The following is a 17856-nucleotide window of genomic DNA, read 5'->3' on the forward strand; positions in this document are numbered from 1 at the left end:
TTTCTGACCAGAAATAAAATTTTATATCCTCAGAGTCCCTATTTTCTTTAACCAGCATTTTCACTAATTTTTAGGTTATCCAGAAAGAGTTGGTGGTCATCACTGGATTATAGTATAATCACTTCCCACAATTCAAGTTCACTTGCATCTGTTAGTCCTCTTGACCAAAGAAGTATACAGTGTTATGCAAAAGACCATAGTAAATTTCCATTAAAAAAAAAAAAAATACTTGGCCCTGGCCGGTTTGGCTCAGCAGTTGGAGCGTTGGCCTGCGGACCAGAGAGTCCTGGGTTCAGTTACCGCTAGGGGCACATACCAATAAAAAACAAAAACAAAAAACTTGGTGGTTGTATTCCTGGAGACTAAAGCAGTTGCTCAAATTATATCTTTCCAAGAAAATCTAAAAACCATTAGTTAAAACCCATCACGCAATCCCATTATCATGACTTTTGCTCATTAATCCTATTCCCAGACAATGAGATGGGTGTTACGCTTTTGGTGGCCTCTGATTTCCATTTCCCCAAATATGCTGAGTAGGCCCCTCAAAAGGCAGGCTGGAATGTTGTAACTCTGCAAGGTCATCTGACTAAAAGGTCCTCTCCTGCTCTGGACCTTTTATGGTGGGGATTTGAGAAAACAAACATCCATATTCTTTATCAATGAGGAAGTAATTCATGAGTAATTTAACAGTTTAGTACTGGATACGTGTTACTGGAGATTTTGGTTCATATTTGAAAACCTCAGAATTGTGACACACACTAAGCATTACCACAGGTCTGCAGCAGAGATGGAAAAGCTCATAAATTAATACAAGGGCTTTTGGCCTTGATTTTCAAATTCAGACCAGGCATCATTGAGCTCCATGAAAATCATCTTTGCATATTGTTCATAAGGTTGCCCAGTAGCCTATAGAAGAAAACAAAACATATGTTAGATACCACAGACCAAATTTTTATTTATATTAAGTTTTCACTGCTAATATGCTTATTGAAATGTGTTCCTAGTAAGCCATTTCTCTTCTTATAGCCCAATCTATGTGGCCCTAATTATATGACCTCCCCAGAATGCCCCACTAGAAATTCTCGTATGGTGGTAGTAATCAGTCAATGAGTAGATAAGAAAGAACTTATTGGGCAGCAAAAGATTCTTCTCCGCTCTCCAGAAGTTTTCCAGAATTATCTCCTGAATGACAAAGGTTTATGACAGCCTATCTCCAATTGACTGCATTTGTAAACTCCCATTTTCCCATTTTAAAAAAACAACTGTTCTTGGAGACCCTAAAAATTAGTCACTGGTGAATCTTACATCTCTCTAAGGAAAGTCCCCATTCTGTTATTTGTAATAGTTTGATTTCTTTTTCATCCACTTTATAAAGTATAACCGTTTAAATTCTTGATTTTAGCGCATGGACTTTATTTTATCATATAAATGGCCTAATAACCAGCAGAATGAAAGTATGTTGTTTATAAATGAATGAAATGAGGACCAAACAGGCAATACAATAGGGTAGGTTATGCTCACCTTGTCTGGATGCACCACCAGCACAGCCCTCCTATACACCTTCTTCACCTGCTCTGGAGTTACCAGGTCTGCCATGCCAACTGGTTTCCACTTGGTCTCCCCAGCCCACAGCACAGTGTGCATCGTGGAGAGAAGTGCTCTGATATTTCTCTCTTTGCCTTCAATCCATTCCAGAATCTGTAAATGCAGGGGAATTAGAAATTCAGAAGGCCTCTGTTGGTAGTCTGGGAACCCTCCTGCTCCAGCAACATCAAAGTACCTGAGGCTCCCTGCATCTTCCATGCGGTTTCCTCCACCAGGAATGCTTTCCCACCTCTACTTCCTGCCCTCTCTTTCTAGTTAACTCTTCATCATCCTTCAAAAGCTGCTCAGGAATTTCATACTGTTCCCCTTTGAGAGTCTGAATTCCTTCCTCTCTGCCCCTCCCCAGAGTTAATAATTCACCCTTAAAGTATACACTCCATGGGGATGCACACCATGTCTCTTTTGGTCTCTGCTGTCTGATTCTGTGTAGTACAGTATCTGGCACAGAGATACAAAATAAATACCCCTTGGAAAAAAGAAAGAATTTCTCTGGGGTACTCCCTTAAACATGTTTCAATCCTAATATGGGCCACACTTTATTGTAATCCTCTGCCTGTTTGGCAGAGCGTTTGCAGGAAGGTACTGTTTCCTACATGACACTGTATCTCAGAAACCAAGTAGCTCCCCTGGCACAGAATGGAGCTCAAAAAAGGTTGGTCAAATTCATCCATTTAGCCCTGGCCGGTTTAGCTCAGCGGTTGGAGCGTCGGCCTGCGGTACAGAGAGACCCGGGTTCGGTTCCCGCTAAGAGCACGTACTTCGGTTGCAGTTTGTCCCCGGCCCTGGTTGGTCGTGCAGGTGGCAGCCACTCGATGTGTCCCTTCACATCGATGTTTCTCTCTCTCTCTCTTCCTCTCTCTCCCTCTCACTCTATCTGAACAAAAAATGGAAAAATGTCCTCGGGTGAGGATAAAAAAAAAAAATTCATCCATTTAGTCATTCATTCAAACTATTCATAGTTTGGATCTTCATATTTTGAGCAAAGGAGGTGATTAAGTTAGCGGGTTCGTAAGGATGCAGCACACTGAGTGCACCACAGGGGCTCAGCACATGTTTGCTGTCAAACGACTGGTTTAGTCAAGGTTAACAATGGCTACTCTCACAAACAACTAAATACTCTGTACCAACTAAGTAACCAAGCTTGGTTTAAAAACATACATGCCTTTCTTTTACAGAAATCTGCAGAGTTTGCCTAAAGAACAAAAGTTATCACGATAGAACACACTTTTGGAAGGAATATAAAGCTTCTGTGATGTTATATGAAGTAAAAAGCAAACACAAACAAAGGATTTTCTATTGTGCTCAAAAAAGTATCTAAGAGTCTACACATCATCAGTGTTCAGATCTGTCTAGAACTGTGTTATATGTTTTCAAAATGATTGACTGGCTGTATCAGTCCTTTGATGCAATAACAGATTAGACCCTCATCTTCTAGTTTGTTATAGTGGCAGCATATTAAGTATTTTGTCACATAGGAATTGGATCTCTCTCTCTCTGAAGAGCATTCCCATTCTTTTAATTTAAAAACTCTTCCACTACCTCACACAATTCATCAACATAACCACTCTTTTATTTTTATTTTATAACCACTCTTTTTTTTTTGTTTTTGTTTTTGATATGTGCCCCTAGCAGGAACTGAACCCGGGACTCTCTGGTCCGCAGGCCAACGCTCCAACCGCTGAGCCAAACTGGCCAGGGCCAGAGCCACATAACCACTCTTTTCTTTCCAAGCTAACCTGGATCCGTCTGTCCACACAACATCCTCATCTATGAACTATCATCTGTTTCCTCATCTGTGAAATAAGGCAGTTATAATGGCTGGTTTGCAAACTTTAAAAGAAATGGAGAACATCCTTTGTCTCCAAGACGAAAGACTTCTAGAATCAGAACAGATAAAAGCAGAACTGCTCTGGTTAAAAGGGGAGGAAAGCACTGAGGAGGCCGGGGACTGGGACCGCCATGCTCCACACACATGACCTTGTCATACACGATGATTACACTGGGCCGGGGACTCACTCACCTTTAATTTCTCAGGATCCATTTCCTTAGCCATTTCTTCCTTTCTCATCTCAGCTATTGTTCGAGGCCCCTTTTTGTCTTTGTGTGCATTGAAACCTTGACCAGAAAGTAGGTCTTCAAAGTCAGCTGCTTTTTGTTTCCCTTCTGCAATATAATTTTTTTAAAAAATCATTATAGTTTTTACACTTAAACACATTATCATACCAACACCTCATAACACTTAGTCTTCGAGGTGCTGTCACATGCATGGATCCCCTGAATCCTCACATTTACCCTGTGGGTAGAGTATGAGACTGCCATGCCCATTTTATAGATGAAGAAAGTGAAGTCAAAAGAACTTCAGAGATTTGTCCAGAATCATATATCACACGCTCACGATCTAGCAAAGCTAGGACTTGAGGCTAGATCATTAGACTAAATCCAATTCCATACTTCCATGTCCACTGTACCATCTATCTATAGATGAAGATACTCATGATTCTCCCCCACTCCCTGCTCCAGTCATACAACTAGTTAGTATCAGTGATGGAGCTAAGGTCTGGGTTTGTGGTACTTGAAATCCAAGCATGCCACCACTTTCCTTGCTACACGCAGCTGACAGTTTTAGTCCGTCACAGTGGTCTTTCTCGCCAAGTCTGCTTGTGGCCTCAGTCTTTCTCAGTCTGTTTGGAGAGGTGGCCTAGCATGGTGGTGAAGAGCAGAGACTCTGGAGACAGACTCTCTGGGCTCTGAATTCCAGCTCTGCTATTTATTGGCAATGTTACCTTGGGTCAAGTTACTTATCATCTCCATGCCTTAGTCTCTTCATCTGTACAATCTCTACAACTTACCTCATAGGGTTGTTGTGAGAATTGATGTAAACACTTTAAAATGCTTAGAACAGTACCTGGCTATTTAAATGTGTGTGAAATTAAAACAAAACAGAACCAAAACATAGCCGTCCATGCTGGCAATGCCCATCAACAAAAGCTGGTGTCTGAATTGAAACCCTTTCGCCATCTCCAAGGTGCTCACACAGGCACACATTGAGACAAGGGATTTTGTTTGTCCTGTTCACTGCTGTATCCCCAGAGTTTTCTACACTGAAGATGCTCCATAAATATTTGATGATTGAAGACACTCACCCCATATCTACTCAAAAATAGAAAGGAAGCCCCAAGACTCATGGAATTGTCCAGAGATATCCACTGCTCACCAAAGAACAAACACGATGTTACATATTCCCAACAAAAGAATTCCTATCATGTTAGTACTGTGAGAAAGCACCTTGTCATGGCCAGTAGAGTGTGGAGGTTAAGAGCAGGTTTTCTGGAGCCAGGTCACCAGAAAGGGTTCAAATCTTAGCTCTGTCACATACAAGCTGTATAGTTTAGGAAATCACTTTATCACTGTCTACCACCAATTCCTCATCTACAACATGGGGTTAGTTTTGAAGATTACATGAAATAATACATGAAAATTGTTTACAATGGCACCCAACATCATAAAGTAAGTAAGTACTCAATAAATGTTAGCTACTGCTAGTAGGAAGAGTTGAATTTCCCTCTATGGGTTCCGCAGAGGGAAAGGCCTGTTTTCTCATCATGTCTCTATACATTAATTCTTGGGTACGATCAGATGAACTGGAATGCAAAATGCATCATACCAGACCTTTTAACAAACTCAAATTTACCATCCCTGCTATGCAAAAATATGTTTTACTTGTCAAGAATACCATTCAAAAAAGAATCCCATCCAGAGTATCCTCCAGCCTTTGCTGATGGCCCATTTTATGTTCTTTTAACTTTCTTCTCAGAAGAGAGAGAAAACCATCACAGGAAACCCAAAGGTTTCAGGAACATCCACCAAACAGAGCATAAAACAAAGACTAAATGTCTAAGAGAGATACACTCTAATCAGGACCCAAGGGCAATGTGAACACAGTGCTTGAAAGGTTCCCAACCTTTCTCCTCTACCCCCTCTTTCAAAGAAACGACAGCTGCAAGATCCATCCACCCTCCACTCACCCAGTCAATATGCATTTGGTGCCTGTGGTGTGCCAAGCACTGTGCTATGTGCTAGTGGTAACATGGCAAAAATACACAGTCCCTGCCCTCCATCTGAACTCAGTGTGGGGAGAACAGACATGTGAGCCAACGGTCACAACGTGATACAAGTGTTACGAGCATGGTAAACCCAGGTACTCTAGGCACAGAACTGGAGGCGGTGGTCATGCTGTATCTCTACAACTAAAAGCTTGCCTCAGAAACCACTGGAATTGTTTCCTGTCTTCTTCTTCAGACATCCATCCACACAGTCGTATGATAACACAGGCCACCCTACAGCCAGATTCCATACCATCTTCCTTACCCAAATTAGCCGATCCTTTCCCACGTTCACTCTGGACTCCGGGCATGGCTGAGAAGCTCACGTTGTAGTTGGGCCGGTTCTGGGGAGAGGAGTGCGGCATGCTGGGCTGTGGCTTGGACTGTGTCTGCTGCCAGCTGTAGCTGCCTCCCTGCTGCCACGCTCCACCCACAGGCTGGGGAGACGCTTTCTGGGGTGAGCTGAGAGGTGGAAATCCCCCGCCCAGTCCAGTTGGTGTGGTGGGTTTGCTGGCAAATGAAGAACTACCTATAGAAAAATAAGGGGGGTTGGGGGAGAAAGAAGGTAATGCTATTTTGAGCAGCTTCTAACTCTTGTGTCCCAAGTTATTATTTGCAATCACTTTAGTGGAAATTGCCTTGACTAATAGCACTATTAACCGTCCTAATAGTTAAAAATAAATTGCAGGGCCCGGCCAGTGTGGCTCAGTGGTTGAGCATTGACCTATGCACCAAGAGGTCGCCGGTTCGATTCCAGTCAGGGCACTTGCCCAGGTTGTGGGCCAAATCCCCAGTGTGGGGCATGCAGGAGGCGGCCAATCGATGTTCTCTCTCATCGATGTTTCTCTCTCTCTCCCTCTCCCTTCCTGTCTCTCTAAAATCAATAAAGAAAAAAAAAATTTTTTTAATGGCAGGTATATATTTCCCTTAATCCCCACAATGACATTTTTAGGTATGTATTAATAGTCCCATATTTTCTTTAGATGAACAAATTGCAACTCTGAGCAGGTAAGTGATTTTCTCAAAGTCACACAACCAGCAAGTGACAGACCTGGGACTTGAATCCAAGTCTTGACTCCAAGCCGGAAGAACCCTGGCCCCTCCCACTGAACCTTCCCTCTCCACCGTCCCATCGTCTAAGCAGGTTCTATGTTTCCACTGGAGTAAAAACTCCCCAGTGATAAGAACAGGAAATAAAACAGAGTATGTTCACTCATTAAGGTGCTATTTAAACTTCAATGATTAGGATTAATCATTGTTTGTTATAACTACAAGCATGGCTAATGTGCAAGAGTAAACAAATATGTTTTGAAGTTTCACAAGTAGGTTTCAATTTCACACTACTTGCATTTCATTGCAGGAAAGTAAACACAGCCAACTTTGAACAGGGCAAAGGATCTTATTCAACCTTTTAAAAATGATACTACTCTGTGCCAGGAATTTAAATAGAATCCTGATTCCATAATCCCCTAACTTTTAAATACTCACTGAATACATGCTGGGCTGTTTCCAAAATAAGAAGACCGGCTGTGCTTGTGTTTAAAGAGGTAAATTGAGAAACTCAAATGTGGTGAGCTTCAGGGACCTTTCATGCCCAAACCCAAAATAACAGTCATAATAAAACAGTATTTATATAGCTCTTCAGAGTTTACAAAATATGTTTATGTATATTATTGCCTTCAATCTATGCCACACTCTTAGGAGGTGGGTAGTATTATTGGCCCTATATTAAAAAATAAGGAAATCAAGGCTCAGAGAGGTTTACTGATGTACTAATGATCACACAGCTAGTTAATGGAGCTGGGAATTGATCATAGGCATCTTATCTCCAAATGTCATACTTATTTGCTGTACGCAAATCCCTAATTCCTCCCCATATCTCTGAGTTTTTCACTGTAATTCATCTCTTCCTTACTCTCTCTCTTCTTCCTATAGATATTTTCTCTCTATTCTGGTCTGGGATTCCTCCTCCTTTCCCCACTGGGAATGTTGTATTATGGCCACTGGACTTGGAGTCAATCCGAGTTTGAGTCTCAGCTCTACCTCTCCTTCACGCATTCCATCTTGCATGCATTTATTTATTCATCCAGTGTTTGTTGAGCATCTACTATGTGCCAGATACTGTGTTGGGCACTGGGAATAGAGTTTAAAACAGTCTATACAGAGAGAATCCTTTCATTTCTGAAGCTCGATGTAAAACTTCACCTCCTTGAGTCTCAGACCCCTCATCTGTAAAAGCAGAACTACATATACATCACAGGTATACTGTAAATACACAATGGCTATAAAAAAGTACTTAAAAAATCATGAATTATGTGAATCAAGAGGTATTATATATTATAAAACCATGCAAGTTCATATGCCCAGCATCGGCTAGCACACACTAGCACATTGTAAGGGTTCAATAAACACTAGGTAATGGGAAAGGTCATGACAGCGCATATACTCTAAAGCTTGGTATTGGCCCCTCTCAGTCTGTAACTCAGAGCATGAAGCATCTCTTCATGAGCCCTTGGGCCCGCCTGCCCACAGGACATCAACATACACACCTTAGGCTGGGTATTCATTCTACACTGAGATTTCATTTTCTATTTTAAGGATGCTTGTTATTTTTCATATAGATATAGATAAAGCTATAGATATAAAGCTTTAAAATGGACAAGCCTAAAATATTTTAAGAAGCTTCCGTATTCCCACAGCACCGTCCTTTATTCCATCATTTCTGAAGCTGCTGAACATCTTCTACGTGCCGGGCTGCAAATAGTGATGAAAAGGCTGATGCTGACCCTGCTCTCACGGGGCTCATCAACACTGTAGGACTTCCTAATGGCTACCCTTCCACAACATCTCTACCCATGTTCAATAATTCTAATTTTTAATGTTGCTGAAGCACAGAACTGACAGAAGTACAAAGAAGCAGCAAAACCCAAAGGCCACTGCTATCCTCGTTAAGAGCTAAAGCATGGTTAACAGCCTTAGCTGTGCATTAAAATGACCCAAGGAGCTTTTAAAACTTGCTATTTCCAAGCCACAGCCAAATCAATTACATCAAAATATCTATGGGAGGAACTAAGGCATGGGTGTTTGTATCAGAATTGTTAAATGCGAAAATTCCTTAAAGAGAAGAACACCGTCTTTTGTATTTTCTAAATTGCAGCTATATAATTGGAAAGTTTAATTTTTACTCTAAAGCAATTACCTGGGACTCAAAAATTCTACCTTGTAGCCCTTGCTCATATACCTGTTCATTGGGTGGCTTTAGGAAAGTCACTTAAAGTTCCTCAGTTATGTGACTAGAAAAATGGAGAAACTTAGGACGCCAATTTCACCAGCAGTTGTAAAAAATGACTGCATTTCAAAAATGACAAAGAATTCCTAAAGTCCTCCCAGATTTGTTATATTGACATACGTGTAGCTATTTTTGTTGTCTGACTATTAATGTCATTGTGATCCAAGGAAAAAGAAGACACACACATGCACTAGGGGATGGCAAGGAAGAAGTCGGTGGCATCGGATGGAAGTCTAGGTATTTATTCCCATTCATCTCCTATCTCTATCTCCTGAAAGGTAGAACAATGACACCCACCCCAGTACCAGTGAACATACTAGTGTACAGATTTGGGGTTCTAAATACCATTCCCCATCAAAGGGAGTGAGGATACGTTGGAGAATGACTGATTCCAGGACTGGGGTATAAAAATTTCAAGACAAGCCTGGGACATCTTGTTATTTTATAAAGAAAGTAAATTCTTAAAAGAAGGAATCTAGTGAAAAGGACACAAGCCAGGACAAAGAGGCATTCACAAATCAAATCTGGGACAATGTGAACATTAAAGGAAATAATGACAGTAATAAATGATAACCTACTGAATCAAAAAAAAAAAATATTAGTCCATTCTGATGTGAAGGGGAGGGAGGGAGAAAAGGGGAAAGAGAAAAGATTTTTTTCCTTACAGTGAAATGCCAATTAATAAATGTAAAAAAAGGGAAAGAATCAGAACTATCACAATTTTTCAAACATCACCATATTGACTACTTCAGGCAAGAATCATTAATGAATGCTAAAATCGGTGGGTAAGAGTCAGATGGAGAATAAAATATTCTCCAATAGGATTATCTCAAATAGGATAGTCTCAAATTATCTCCCCCAGATTACTCATTAATTACAAAAGGGAAATGGTAACTTTACAGTGAAGGAAACTGGCAGACATCACCTTAAGCAAATGATTCAAGTTAACAAATTGAGATGTTCTTAACTGGCCTGTACCCTTCCAGTATCAATGTCATGAAAAAGCAAAGAAAGAGTGAGGAATGATACAAGATTAACGGCGTGTAAAAGGACATGAGAATTAAATGCAAGACGTAATGTTGGATTTTAAAAAAGAACTTCCTATAAAGGTCACTCTTCAGAGAGGCCCTCCCCAACCACTTGTTATATAAAGTAACGCCCGAGCCCAGCCATCCCTCACCGTGGCTCTCCACCTTATTTTTTTTCAGAGCAAATCTGCACATGGGTTCTGAGTGCCAACTTTGGAGCTGGAAGTTTAGTGCTGAAACCTATGACTGAAGCATGTTACTTCACCTTTCGTGCCCTAGTTTCTTCATCTACAAAAGAAGAATTATAATAGTCTCTACTTCAAAATATTGGAAAGATTAAATAAATGTATATAATGTCAAGCACTTAAAAAAAGTGCCTGGCAAATAATAAATCCCCCAATAAACACCGTTATTATATTATATATTTATTCATTTACTATTTGTTTCCCCTTCTAGAATATAAGCTTTAAAGAGAAATTTTGTTTTGGTTTTGGGGGGCTTGGTTTTTATTAAAACAGTATGAGCACATTGAAGCCCCTTACTAAATAGTTATGAAATGAATAAATGGATCAAAAGAATTTCACCTGATGTTATTTAAATTTTTTATGCTTATACTGAAATACAAAGAAGGGAAAATAATTTTGAGAGTTCTAAAAGAAAAAAAAGCATTCTAAAACATATATAAGGAAAGGTCAAGATTTTGACACATTTACTGTAAAAAATGCTGGTATGCGCTCATTCCCTGAAGACAACTTGGCTCGAACTATCCCAGGGCTTTCTGAGAACCGGAACTATCAACATGGATCATTTACACCTGTGTCAGGGTGCACCCACCCTTGTTGAATTCCGCACTGCCCAGAAGAGGAAGGATAAAGGAAGAAGACAAGGCTTCAGAACATCCAGCGAACTATTCCTTGAAAAATGCTTTCTTGGTGAAATAGTTTGAGAACACTGCAAACTGTATCCCTTTTGGAAAGCATCATGACCAGTGAGCCTCAGAGGTTTCTGCAGTAATCAAAGTCCACTGAACCCAGTTTCCAAAGTTACATGTTCATGTAACACTTATCCTCTAACAACAACTAATACATGATGAAAAACACTTTGGAAAAACTATACGAGTGTCTATTCTTTTGTAAGTAATCTTACAAACTGACCAGAGAGCACTGTACTCAGTGATAAGAGGGAAACCGGGGGGAGGATCTCACTGGTGACATCACGAGAAGGCCTATGCATGGCTTGCCCCGTGGGGCTCCTCTCTGTCTCTCCAGCCTTGTCTCTCGGTGTTTCTCTACACATTCGTTACTTCTGCTACAGCCAAACTCTGTTGTCAGATGCTTCTGGAACTGGTAACTTTATTCATCTTACTAACCCAAAATTAGGCACTGGAAAAATGGATAAATAGGGGTTAGTTCCAATCCAATATTTGAAGCTGGTTTTTGTTTGTGTGTTTAAAGCCAATCTCGGGTTTTAATGTATGTATAGTTAAGAATATACAAGATTTTAGGTACCAGCTTATTAGAACACTAAAGGTTTAGATTTGAGATTTTGTAGCCGTAAGTACATATCTTAACCTGTTAAGTTTATACCTAGTGTGCCAAGGTCAGCAAAAGGATCCAGAGTCTGGGGTTTGTTTTGGTGGGTGGGAGTGCCATGCGAGGATCCCGTCGGGCTGGTGGCAGCTGACTTGCTCCCCATTCCAAAACCTCCTGAAAAGGAAATGAGATCATTGAAAAGGAGTTAGTTGTCTGAGGCGGAATTCTGAAATTCAGAAATCTAAAGCAATGGCTCATCTTGTCTAAGGGCAAATTAGGACAGGATCTGGAAATACGTCAGAAGTTGCTAGACCTTGCTTTTCTGACTTAAGTAAACAGTGACCTGAAGCAGAGACAGGGCACAAAGACAGCATATGTCGCTTCCTGGCCACACCTGTGAACTGTTATGTCCAGTGTTTACTTCTCCTGTGACCTGACTTCATTTTGCCTGTGGGATTTGTAGTCAGGCCTGAATCTGAATTCTGGCTCCGCTATTTCCTGGATGAGTGAGTGACCTTGGGCGCGTTATTTAACTTCTCTGAGTTTCAGTATTTTCTCATTTGTTAAGAAACAGGAATTGCTTCAGCAAGTTGCTGTGATAAGCACAGAGTGTGTGTATGTGTGTGTGTGTGAGAGAGAGAGAGAGAGAGAGAGAGAGAGAGAGAGAGAGAGAACCTGCCAGAGCTGGGGGTGGGGGAGAACCTGCCAGAGCTGGGTGGGGGGGAGAGAACCTGCCAGAGCTGGGGGGGGGGAGAGAACCTGCAGAGCTGAGGGGGGGGAGAACCTGCCAGAGCTGGGGGGGGGGGGTGGGGAGAGAACCTGCCAGAGCTGGGGGGGGGAGAGAGAACCTGCAGAGCTGAGGGGGGGGAGAGAGAACCTGCAGAGCTGAGGGGGGGGAGAACCTGCAGAGCTGAGGGGGGGGGAGAACCTGCCAGAGCTGGGGGGGGGGGAGAGAACCTGCAGAGCTGGGGGGGGAGAGAGAACCTGCAGAGCTGAGGGGGGGGAGAGAGAACCTGCAGAGCTGAGGGGGGGGGAGAACCTGCAGAGCTGAGGGGGGGGAGAACCTGCCAGAGCTGGGGGGGGGGGGAGAGAACCTGCAGAGCTGGGGGGGGGGAGAGAGAACCTGCAGAGCTGAGGGGGGGGAGAGAGAACCTGCAGAGCTGAGGGGGGGGAGAACCTGCAGAGCTGAGGGGGGGGAGAACCTGCCAGAGCTGGGGGGGGGGGGAGAGAACCTGCAGAGCTGGGGGGGGGGGAGAGAACCTGCCAGAGCTGGGGGGGGGGGGGGAGAGAACCTGCCAGAGCTGGGGGCGGGGAGAGAGAGAACCTGCCAGAGCTGGGAATGCAATCGAACAAGATGGCTGGCAATGAACACCACCTAGCCATGAGGAAGACAGTTTATTTATCACAGACAAATCCAGCCCTGGAACAAGTCCTTTGTGAAGAAGGAAGACCATCCAAATCATTTAGCACTACTCCACGCTAGAAATTTTTCTATAAGTTATTTCACTTAAACTATACAAGTATGTGGTATAGAATTATGATCCCCACATTACAGATAACAAAACTGAGATTCAGACATGTAAAAAGAAAAAAGAAAAAAATCCAAGAACTTTTAAGTGGCACAATTAGATATATATCCAGATCTGCCTAATTCTGCCTAAACAAACATTCAGTAAATGAGACTTAGAAAAGTAAAGTAACATAATACACAACACTACCATGCCATCAAATGCAACGGGAAGGTTCTACCAAATATGACTCTTAGGAAAAGTCAACACAAATTACATAGGTGGGCTATATACTCTCTGTACTCACTTCATCTTGGGTGAACGGTCATGCTTTAGCAATTGGTTAACTATGCATATAAAAATAGCCTGCTGACCTTTACCTGATTTAGTATGCCAGTCCCAACTTCCTGAAACATCTGGCTGAATGTTCACAGCAGGTGTACTCGATGCTAAAAATTAGGAGAAAAAAGGAATCAAAACATGATAGCTCAGAACCCACTTTGCTAAGTTCACACAGGAAAATGCTATACCTTCCATGAAATCTGCATGGCCTCCCAAGGTCCCGAGGGTTCATCCCTCCTGCTGAGCTCTCACCACATTTTGCAGCTCCTGATAATTTGTGCATTCCAATATGGTGACTTACGTGAAGGTAGTCAAAGCCACGTATTGTTTATTTCTATTCCTTCTTTGGCTCAACTTTGTTTTGCCTCCATATCCACACACTTTGAAATATCACTGTGCATTTGTCTGTCTACACTAAGTTGTGAGTTCCTTGAAAGCAGGAACTACCTCATTCATCAGTGTGTGCCCCACTTATTTATCTGAAAGTCAACGGGCAATAAGAAAAGATGAAAAAAGCAAACTTAATTTGCCTTAGGTTGGCATGAACAAGTGTACGAGAGGCATGATCAACTTAGAACGGAAATTCTGTTTTCTTCTCTGCTATGACATGAATTGAGAATGATCAGGCATTCAGAACACATATTGAGCACTGACTGCATGCCATTCATCATACTCATGTCAGGGGTGTATCTACTGTCACTCAAAACAAACTCCCTACAGCTTCAAAATATATCACCTAGCCCCTCTCAAAATTCCAAATGTAGAATTTAAAAATGTTTAGCTAAAGAGAATCTGGCATATTAAAAGAATACACATTGGTACTAATTTTTTTCTGAATCTATAAAATCCAAATAAGAAACAGGATATCATAAGAAAGAATTTCTTTCAATGGCAACTTTAAGTTCTGTCCATAAAATCAGTGAGTAAAATGCAAAAACCAAACATTGCAAGTCAGATTTAAAACATATACACACTCACCACCACCAAAAGAATCAGCAAATCGGCAAAATTAGCACTACCAAGCCTTATATTTACCTGTTTGCTTAGTACAAATCAAGACATCTTGTACCTTCCCATCATTAAGTTAAGAACATGACATGATCACTTTACACTCTGATCTTAGTCTTACAATCCAACTAGGATGTAGAATTAGATGTCATAACTTCAACCTTATTACTAATCAAACTCATCAATCCTATGACTACCTACTGAACTAAAAAATACATTGCCTATTTTCAATAAACTTAAAATCTGTTCAAGATGGGAGTACACTCATTAAAAGGTAATTACTTAATATTTTTATTCTCTATCTTGCCTTTTATTAGTTATTTGTTTACTTTTTTCAGCTAATACTATGCTCCAGTGCTTATTCTCTTTAGAATAGATATTCAACAAATATCTGTAGAGCTCAAAGGTAATATTCCTTGATTTTCAGAAGAGAATGGTGGTGCCTTGTAGAAATCTGAGCAAAATGACTCCAAGTTTCCAACGTGAATGGCTGGATAAAAGAACGGAACAGGTACCTTTTGCGGAGGTAGGAAATTCTGGGATAGGCAATTCTGACCTCCTAATCTGACCTCTGAGTCTCAAATATATGTTATCCTATATGAAGAATGTACAAATGATCCACTAACAGTGGCGTGATCACTGATTTTGAAGCAAGGATAGCAGGAAATTCTTTTCACTCACTGGTAAGACAGGCCAAAATGAGAAGTGTGGCTATAAAACAAAGGGGTGCTAACTGGCCTACAGCTGGGTATTAAACATGTTCTAACCGGCTCACAAGAAACAGAGAACCTTTCCCTAGCTGGGTGGCTCAGTTGGTTGGAACATTGTCTTGTACACCTAAAAGGTGGCGGATTCAATTCCTAGTCAGGGCACACAGGTTAGATTCCTGGCCTGGGCGTACACAAAGAAACTCAATATTTTTCTCTCACACCAATGTCTCTCTCTCTCTCTCTCTCTCTCTCTCTCTAAAAATCAATAAAAATATATCCTTGGGTTGAGGGTTACATGAATAAATAACTTATTTTATGAAAAAGAAACAGAGACCCAGATCCAGAACTGCCATGCCCAAGTATGAACATCCACATGCATGGGACACAAACGGCAGTACTCTTAGAAAAACAATGGATTCAAAGTATTAACATCAGGACAATATATAAGCTTATTCATTCTATCATTATGCAGCGAAGAGGCTTAGGTAGGGAAACAATGAGTTAATTCATGTTATATTTACATATTAGATAGAAAGACAGACAGCACCTACTATGTGCCAGCAATTCTTCTAAGCACCCGGGAAGCATTAACAAACAAAACAAACAAAAATCCCTGCCTTGGTTGGAGAGAGACAACCAAAAGTAAATATAACACTGAAGTAAACTATTAAATATACTGAAGTTGGTAAGTAGCATGGGAAGGAAGCTGTAGAGTAGGCAGGGGCGGGGGGACAAGTTGTGGAGTGAAATGGAGCAGTCTGGGCAAAGATCAAAAGAGGTGAAAAAGTGATCCCTGTGACGTCTCAGAAGAGGGGACAGCAGCGCAGCAGCAAGTAGGCCGGTGTGGCTGCAATGGAGCGAGCGAAAGGGAGAGAACAGGAAATGAGGTGACTGGGGTTCGAGAGCACCCAGGGCCTACATAGGCCACTTTGAGGACTTGGGCAACCCTGCTAAGTGAAATAGGGAGCTATTTGGAGCAATGATGTGACTTGCATTTTATGTAAGTAAGCAGAAACAACAGCTTTAACCTCTATCCCTGCATCTTTCTGCCCGGGGAAACCAGGAGATTCTCTTAGGTGGGCACTACTCAAGGGTGAGAGGTGAATTTCTCCTGTGGACCCACCTCAGACAGTTTGAGATTTAAGACTAATTGGAAATCACCCACAAAGGTTATTCCTAGACTGATTTCTATTTAGTCAGGTTACAGTTGGACCAATGTTACATAACTCACCTTCCTTTTGCATTTGCCTGACTTGCAGGAAGTCAAGCTGATGAGGAGACTGCATTCTCCAGGCAAGTCCAGGGTGCCTTCAACAATACATTGTTTTCTAGGTTGAGGCCAATCATGTTTAATAGCCTTCAACATCAAGAAAGATATATAATTTTCTAGCTCAAAGACATTTTTCCTTCACTGGAGAGCTCTAGTTTTAATCTGTCTCCTAAGTGATATCCTTTTGCACTTTCAAATGGATGTGATCACTATTCTTTCCACATAACCTAAGTCTCTAAAATAAAAAATATATATAATATGGGCTGCATATGTAATTTTAAATTTTCTTATTTTTAATTGATTATTTGAAAGAGAGAGAGAGAAAGAAAGAAACATCGATTTGTTGTTCTACTTATTTACGCATTCATTAGTTGCTTCTTGTATGTGTCCTGTCCAGGGGTAGAACTGGTAAGCTTGGCATATCAGGACAACACTCTAACTAACTGAGCTACCTGGCCAGGTATAATTTTAAATTTTCTAGTTGTCACAGTAAAAAAGGTAAAAAGACATTGGTGAAATTAATTTTAGAAATATATTTTATTTAACCCAATATATTCAAAATATTAACAAGTGATCAATATCAAAAATACTAATGAGATATTTTATATTCTTATTTTGTACTAAGTTTTGAAATCTGGGGTGTTATTTTATACTTAAAGCACATTTCAGATAGACTAGCCATATATAAAGTGCTCAATGGTCACTTCGTATTAGACAAAATAGCTCTAATTCACCAAGGTGTTGTATGCTAACCTTTGTTCTATAGAATATTAATTTTGTAGACTGCTCATATCACATTTTATTAATTTGACTCATATTTTTCCACATTTCAAAGATGTCTCCAACTAGGATGCATCTTCCAATCAACTAAAAATAATCGCATATTTTTTCTTATCAGTATATAAAGTAAACATCCTATAATCAATGGTATCATAATTCTGTGCATGTAGCTCTAATGCAACAAAAGAATTCTAGTCAAATAAGTTTTAGAAAAGCTGAGTAAAACAAAGTTAAGCAGACTTGTTTGTGGTAAGACATCCAGAGTGTTTAATATGTTAACATGAATTGTTAATTTTCAAAAGAGAGAGATTCATTATGTAGCTTCCCCCATCCCACCCAAACACCTACAGGGTGCTTTGAAATCTAAGGACCTACTGATATCTGGTGGAAATCTATGTTCCACTGAACACAATGCAAAATACTTCTTACCATGCACTGTAGGTGAAGGACTTCTCGTGGGCTGAAGAAAGGGGTCAGTGGAAGTACTGGATGTGTTCAGGAAGGAAGCCAGCAAATCTTGACCTGATGGCTTAGAAGGTGCTCCAAATGGGTCAAAGGTGGCACCTAGAAAACAAAAGAAAAAAATGTGTTTCTCTGTCCTATGGGTTCATTCATTCAATGAAACTGAAGAGTTGTCACTACTGCCGGGCGTTGGGCGAAACACTTTGAAAACAGGGTGAT

The 17856-nt window shown here is 40.9% G+C and overlaps 1 protein-coding gene across 2 annotated transcripts in view; it reads right to left on the minus strand.

Moving 5' to 3' along the window:
- Window positions 1–310: 310 nt before the first annotated feature.
- DNAJC6 (DnaJ heat shock protein family (Hsp40) member C6) overlaps window positions 311–17856 on the minus strand; it is a 128994-nt gene continuing 111448 nt past the window's right edge. For both annotated transcript variants that reach the window (XM_036257429.1, XM_036257431.1), the window contains exons 13-19: window positions 17605–17739; window positions 13446–13514; window positions 11612–11731; window positions 5974–6237; window positions 3626–3768; window positions 1522–1698; window positions 311–906 (exon numbers count right to left, since the gene is read on the minus strand). In XM_036257429.1, coding sequence (XP_036113322.1) covers window positions 805–906; window positions 1522–1698; window positions 3626–3768; window positions 5974–6237; window positions 11612–11731; window positions 13446–13514; window positions 17605–17739 — 1010 coding nt within the window. In that variant the 3' untranslated portion in view covers window positions 311–804. The remainder of the gene's footprint in view (window positions 907–1521; window positions 1699–3625; window positions 3769–5973; window positions 6238–11611; window positions 11732–13445; window positions 13515–17604; window positions 17740–17856) is intronic.

This window comes from Molossus molossus, unplaced genomic scaffold (genome assembly GCF_014108415.1).
Source record: "Molossus molossus isolate mMolMol1 unplaced genomic scaffold, mMolMol1.p scaffold_m16_p_12, whole genome shotgun sequence".
Lineage (NCBI taxonomy): Eukaryota > Metazoa > Chordata > Mammalia > Chiroptera > Molossidae > Molossus > Molossus molossus.